The sequence below is a fragment of the Lycium ferocissimum genome, chromosome 12, assembly GCF_029784015.1.
Source record: "Lycium ferocissimum isolate CSIRO_LF1 chromosome 12, AGI_CSIRO_Lferr_CH_V1, whole genome shotgun sequence".
Classification (NCBI taxonomy): domain Eukaryota; kingdom Viridiplantae; phylum Streptophyta; class Magnoliopsida; order Solanales; family Solanaceae; genus Lycium; species Lycium ferocissimum.
In genome coordinates, this window is record NC_081353.1 from 49,325,097 (window position 1) to 49,332,118 (window position 7,022).

General features: G+C 35.0%; 1 protein-coding gene across 4 annotated transcripts; it reads left to right on the forward strand.

Annotated features, from left to right (window-relative positions):
- Nucleotides 1-6,092, forward strand: LOC132040505 (F-box/FBD/LRR-repeat protein At1g13570-like). Of its 4 annotated transcripts, none has more exons than XM_059431157.1 (7): nucleotides 1-1,150; nucleotides 1,359-2,003; nucleotides 2,034-2,053; nucleotides 3,635-4,510; nucleotides 4,663-4,821; nucleotides 4,902-5,208; nucleotides 5,641-6,085. In XM_059431157.1, exons 2-6 carry the CDS (start codon nucleotides 1,376-1,378, stop codon nucleotides 5,196-5,198), a joined length of 1,980 nt encoding a protein of 659 aa, XP_059287140.1. In that variant the 5' UTR covers nucleotides 1-1,150; nucleotides 1,359-1,375; the 3' UTR covers nucleotides 5,199-5,208; nucleotides 5,641-6,085. The 4 variants fall into 4 exon arrangements, with proteins under 4 accessions (XP_059287140.1, XP_059287141.1, XP_059287142.1 ...); XM_059431158.1 differs by having other exon boundaries at nucleotides 1-215; XM_059431159.1 differs by lacking the exon at nucleotides 1-1,150 and having other exon boundaries at nucleotides 1,217-1,889; nucleotides 1,941-2,003; nucleotides 5,641-6,092.
- The last annotated feature ends 930 nt before the right edge of the window (nucleotides 6,093-7,022 follow it).

Genomic DNA, 7,022 nt, shown 5'->3' on the forward strand with positions numbered 1-7,022 from the left:
ATGCGTTGGTGTGTTTTTATTGAATCCGGAAAATGTTTTCCGTCAAATTTTTAAGGAAAACTTTGTCCAAGACAAAGAAAACATTTTCCGTCGTACCAAACACATCCTATGTTTTTTTTCTTTTTCAAGTGAAGAGCCTTCTTCTATTTAGTTCATTACTTGCATTTCTTCTGAGACGAAGTACATTGATACTCTGGTAGTTTGAATTGGATGGGGTAAATTCTTTGGTTAATCTAGCTACTGGCTTTCAGGAATGTCTTTCAGATAATTGCATATCATAACATTAAATTTGGATTTTCAGATCCCAAAACCTGACATTCCTCTTCTTCTCCTTTTTTGGAATAAGTGAAAGGCTCAATGGGCAAACATGTATATTCTTGACATTAATTAGTGAAATGATTCTTTCGGGCTTTGCTTAATTGCTTGTTTCCATTTTCTATTCTGGAACAAAAGGGAGGTAGAAAATTATTGAAGTCTAAGAGGCTAGGACTAGTGGGCTGCAAATTTGTTAGACAATGTGAATCTAGTTATCTGGTGAATTCATAAGCATCTTTATGAAAAACAATAATTTTTGTTGATGTAAGTATGCAGGAGTGTGATTTTCCTATTGAAAAGTGGATTGTTTAGAAGGTGTTGTTACTGCTTTTACAGATAGAGGGATATTGGTTTCCCAATAGGTTGCTGAAATGTATTGTTGTTGCTTCTAGTCTACAACATTGTTGCATATACTTTTGTTTGATGATCTTGTGTCTAATACAAGTAAAAGTTTGAATAATCTGGAAGTCCTTTGCTTGTCGCTCGCTCTGTTGAGATACACAGATAAAAAATCCATATTTATCTGAAAGCTGAAATCCACGTAGCTGCCACATAGGAAAATTAAAGTGGGACATGGGTATTTAACGGAGTAGGGATAAATATGGACTTTTTTTTGATAGTACAAGGATAAATATGGCTCTAAAGTTGGATGACAAGGGCAAATATTTTGCAAAAAGTATAATGAATAGCAAATATAGCTTATTTGCGAGAGTACAAGGGCAAATCTGACCCTTTTCCGTTTCACTTATCTCTCTTCTTCAACCAATATATCCTCCATTCTTTCCTTTTCCCTTCTTGATTATTCGAGTTACAGTGGACTTACGCAAGGTTTAAGGTTGGAAACAAAAAATTCTCCTCTCACGCTGTGTGTCTAATTAGTAATTGGTCTTTCAGGGTTTTTTTCATATATATATATATATATATATATATATATATTTTTTTTTTTTTTTATCTGCAGTTCAAAAAGTATTTTTCTTGACAAATTTGAAGTTAGGGTTGACATCCAATTTTATTTCTAGTAGATTTTTTTCGTATGTTTTCAGGTTCAGCATCGACAACAATGGGGAAAACGAAATCAGTTCCAAGCTCAGATTCAGTGAAGATTTTAGGCAGAGGATGGAAGGTTGATTTGTCTGCTATTAAGGGAAAGGATGTAGTTGATTCCCCCTCTAAAAGTATTGATGTTTTCGCACCGTTGGAAGAACCGAATTTCAATTTGTTGACTCCCACACCTAAATCTCCCGCCAAAGTGGTGGAAATGCAAAGTGTGGGAGGTTTGATATCTCACAATGCTCATAGTGTCGATGTGGATCCAAGGGAGGAGACTTTAGTTGTATCTTCTAAAAGGTCCAAAGAATCTCCAAATATTGGGGACATCAATTCGACATGCAAGAATCATAAAGAGGGATCAAAGTTTGATGAAAAGAAAAAAGAAAAATGTGTTCAAGTTCAAGATGTACGTCCAAGCGAGGATGTTAGCCTCGAAAGGAGAAAGGCCGAGCAGACCAAAGGTCGAAACAGGGGTCCAAGCGAGGATGTTAGCCTCAAAAGGAGAAAGGCCGAGCAGACAAAAGGTCCAAACGAGGATGTTAGCCTCAAAAGGAGAAAGGTTGAGCAGACAAAAGGTCAAAACATGGGTCCAAGCGAGGATGTTAGCCTCAAAAAGAGCAAGGTCGAGCAGATGAAAGGTCAAAACAGCAAGGTCAAGCAGATGAAAGGTCAAAACAAGGAGCTGAAGGTATTTTTTGACCTCCACAATCGTTGATTATTCATATATATATATATATATATATATATATATACCTTGTATACTTTTAATTATTTATTGTTTTCAAATTTAATAACTAATATACATGGTATAATTCATACATACAACAACAACAACATACCCAGTGAATAACTAATATACATGGTATAATTCTTAGATACATAGTATAATAACTAATATATTATATACATGGTATAATACTAATTATAACTTATTATATTAATATATCTGATTTTTTGATGTTGTCAACATGTGTATACTATTGCCACTTTAAACCAATACATAAAGGCCAACTATTACATAATGGAAACCTGTTGCTGTCAAGCTGATTTTTGCTATTATCATGGCTTCATTATCATTTTTTATATAAATGAATATCTTATACTAATATTATTGAATTGCAGAGTGGGGACTTTTATTTCAAGCTACATGATCACTCAAAATTGAAGCTTGGTGTTAGTAGTAATACTAATGTATTTAAAAGTAATGAGGGACAAGCTGGGTCCGAAACAATTTGATTTGTTTAGTCAAACCTTTTTTGGATACTTTATTAATTTACAGCCGGTAACTATCCAACTACGACTTGTACACTCCCTTCTGCTGAGGGAGGTGATTCACGAGAACAAAGATGAGTTCTGGACATTTTCTTCTCAATTCCATATACATAAGCAAACTTCGGTCATTGTATATCTTCATCAGCAGATAATTCTCTTTCACAACATATTTTATTTCGAGCGTAGCCATAGTTGAGTCATTATTGAGAACCTGATACACTTCAGGACTCATACCATTAAAATCGCAATCCATATTGAGAAACACGCCATCAACACAGAATTTATTGTAATTGTGTTCCACATCCCATTCTCCGACGTATTGAATCAAAACTGTGATTTTATTATCCATGGTGAGCAATGAAAGGAGACTAGAATAAGGAAGAAGTAGAAAAAAGAGAATTACACCGTAAGTCACGGTATTAGAATTAAGCACATCTCTCTCTCTCTCTCTCTCCTCATATCACCTCTGCCCCCTTCAAAGAAAAGAAAAAAATAAAGCTATAAATCCAATGTTCTGAATGTATTGTGATAGACGATGCAGAGAGAGATAGAGAGAAAGATTAATCAAAAGAGAAAAGCATAAGCCACATACAGAGAGTAGCAAATTAAGAGGCTCTTATCTTCTTGTTTGTAATCCCTTTTTAGGTGTTGGTATTTCTTGTATATGCACACGCATTCAGTGGTTGACATTGGTGTTTGCTCAGCTGCAAATTCTATAACTATGTTGCAGTGAATTTTGTGGGGATAATGCTACTAAGCTAAAGTGATATGGATTTTAAGAATTGTCTTTTTCCTCACGTTTTCTGTTGATTTGTTGATCCTGTCTTATAGACTTAATGGCTCTTTTATATATGCAGCAATCAAATGCATGTAAAAAGACCTATGTTCTTCCTTTGTTTTGCAGTTATATATTGTATTTCATTTTTATTTTTCCTCTCAAATTAGAAGCAAAAGAAAGATGAGTTGTCTGCCTTGTTTACTTGATTTTGATTTTCAGGAAGATATGTCTCCGAAAGGTGTGAAACGAAAACAATCGGGCGCTGATGAAGGTTTTATCAGCAACTTGCCACGGACTGTGATAGCACGCATCCTAGGGAAAATGCCTATACGTGAAGCTGTAAGAACCAGTGTTCTGTCTAAAACGTGGAGATCGCACTATTTGTACATTCCACAGTTAGTATTTGATGACCAGTTTTGCAAAGAAGTTGATGACTTCTGTGTGAAGAAAGGAAAAGATAATTATGAGCTCAAGTACAATCAATTTGATGAAATTATCACCAAATCCCTTCTGCTTCATCTTTGTGGATTAGAGAGATTCGAAGTATGCATTCCTTATAATGTCTCAACTGAGGCTCCTTGTTTGAACAAATGGATACAATATTTATCTTATAAAAACATCAAGGAACTAGTGTTGATATGGAAGGCTCATATGCATCGTCATAAGTTGCCTACTTCGTTCTTCTCTTGTCTGCACTTGACATCCTTGAAGCTTATTAATTTTGTTCTTTCGCCGCCACTAGAGTTTGAAGGTTTCTTTAAACTCCGCGATTTAGTACTTTATGGGGTTGACTTTATAAACAACTGTTTCGAAAGTTTTATTTCTAGCTGCCCTTTTCTTAAAACTCTATCATTGTTTGGGTGCTCTGGCATCCATCATTTTAATATCAGTGGTCCTAAACTGAAGAGTTTGTTCATCAAAGCCGATACGTTCAAATCAATCTCCTTGAAGAATACTCCTAAATTGTCTAAAGTTTCTGTCTATCTGGAGAGAGCTCTAATTGGCCTGGAAACCCGCCATGTCTCTGATTTAGTTATGTTTGTGGGTAGCATGTCCAATGTCAAAATACTTCAACTTGATGGCAAGTTTCTGCAGGTTAGTGCTACTGAAATTTCTTGCAGATGTCTTTATATTTTTATTGCTGTTAATCAAGTTTGTATTTTACATTATAAGGGTTCCAACTTCCAAGAATTCTTGTATTATAACTTAATCTTATTAATTTGTGTTTTCGCACATCATTGTTTCAGCTCCTAGCTGAAACTCCATTTCCGCCTACGCTCAGGACACCACCAGACTCTCTAAAGATTCTTGAACTCAAAGATGTAAACTTTATGGACTTGAATCAAGTATCTGTTGTTGTCTGCTTGCTTAGAAGTGCCGCGAATTTGCAAGAACTTTATATTGAGGTAAGTTGTGATCTAATTCATGATAATTGGTCTCAGAAACAAAAAAGTACTTGTTAAGTTTCTGCTTTATTTTTTTGTAGGCTTCTACGGTCGAGCTAAATCAGGAACTAGTCTCAGATTATCTAAAACACCTCGACTACACAAATTTTCCCCTCAGCAAACTTCATCTGGCGAAGTTAACAAACATCTCAAGTTTTATTCCTGAGTTTGAGTTTATCCGGTTCCTTCTCTTTAGTTCGCCATCACTTGTGACAATGACCCTCCTGCAGCACCCACAACTTGAAGAAAAAGAAGCATTGAACATAGCTATAAAGCTGCTCCAGTTTCGGCTGTCATCTGTAGTGTCTATAAATTTCTCGAGGGACAATGAAATATAAGTATCATAATGTAAGTTTCAGGAAATTAACTGGCATTCGTAACTGGATTATTTCAACTTTACTGCATGACTTGTACTGGTTTGTTAATGCTCTATTTCTTTAATGTGGTTTCCTAAGCTAAATTATTTACTTGAAAAGAATTTCCTTGTCAAGTCATTCCAGCTCACAAGAAAAATGGCCTTTAAATTTGTAGCTAGTTTGCTACTAATATCTACTTCACCACTTGCTGCATAGCTGACATTTCTGATTTGAATTCTCGGTCCTCTCCTTCATTTTTTTGTTGCTGTTTCATACTTAGTTGCATTTCAAACTAATGATGCTTCCATCCAGCATAATGCTTTTGCTGGCTTACTTCGACTTATATATGTTTAGTGCAAGGATGAATTGTTCTATAAAAGTATAACCTGAAAATAATTATTCTAATATTTATTAATGATTCCAGGTTCAGCCATTTTGATCACAAGTACACAGGAGCAGAATATTGTAGCAGATAAACCCGCTAAATATGGATGTAGCCTACAAAGTCGTATAAATATACTACATTTTGCTATCCCCCTTTGTTTCAGACCTAGTGGAAGCAGCCAAAGTGGGAACTGTGTAGTTTAGAAATGTTCCTTTTTGTATGATTCTACTCTTTGTAATGATCTCAACTTTTTGTAATGATCCTAGTAACAGTACTCATGTGCAAACACAAATTATAGGATCAAGCTACCTTGTGCTTATGCGTTATGTGATTATATACTATAATTATAACCTGAAGTTGATACGTATAGTGTTGTAGTTTTGTAATGCAGGGCGTGAGATGTGTACAAGGATAAGTTAGAAAGTTCACATTGAGAAAGGGGACGTCACTTCCTTGAGCAATTCCTTTGAGTTCATTCCAATAATTTGGGAACTTGCTCTTGTTATTTTCAGACAGTATGAATGAGTGGCTGGGAATTTGGGAGCTGAGCAAAGGTAGAAGTTGGTTTTGAAGAATAAGGTCTGTAGATAATCTGCTGTGAATTTGTTTGGAGAATCTTTGGCCTATCAAGAAGCCAATTTGGAAAGCATTTTCACAAGGGCCTATTTCATACATCTCTAACTTCTTGTATTCCATATTTGTGCTTCCCATGGCCACTATGCGTGTGTGTGTGTGAATGGTTTATGCTGATGGCACCTTATCTTCAACCATTTGCAAATCCCAAATTGTTTTTCACTAGACACTAACTTTGTTAATTCTCATATTTGAAAATTATTTAGGCTCTCCCTCCAGTCCACTTTAATCATTGTGCTTACTAAAGGGCAACAAAAACAAGCCACCTCTGCCACAAAGCATCCCGTATTAGCGGGGTTTTGGAAAGGGGTGTGATGTAGACGGCTTACCCTAATGCAAGTGCCGTCATACTCCAAAGGATGTAATGTAGAATACGTTTACCCTAATACAAACATTACTGGCTGTTTCCATGGGCTCGGACCCGTGGACTAGGTCACACCGAAATAACTTTATCATTGTTCCAAGGCTCATCTTCATCATGCTTACTAATAATAAATGACATAGGAGTAATTAAGTATTTTCCCTCATTTACCCTTAGTATTTTTGGGAAAATTACGTATATATACATGTAAAGGAGAAATATTTACGAAACGTGACGATAGTTTTCCTTATTTACAAAACATAACGATATTTTACAAAACATGACGGATTTTCATATATTTTTCGTTTTTTAATTTTATTTTCAGAAAATAATTTTATTTTTAAAAAATATATTTTTTTAAAAAAAACTTATTTTATATTTTTTTTAAAATTTAATTTTTTTAAAAAAAAAATTTGCTCAAAGGCTT

Bases quoted from the DNA above. Each gene is read 5' to 3' on its own strand.
- LOC132040505 (XM_059431155.1), top strand. From the start codon at position 1,349: ATGTTTTCAGGTTCAGCATCGACAACAATGGGGAAAACGAAATCAGTT. The intron at 4,511-4,662 runs GTTAGTGCTACT...TCATTGTTTCAG, and splicing joins TTGATGGCAAGTTTCTGCAG to CTCCTAGCTGAAACTCCATT. The intron at 4,822-4,901 runs GTAAGTTGTGAT...ATTTTTTTGTAG, and splicing joins TGCAAGAACTTTATATTGAG to GCTTCTACGGTCGAGCTAAA.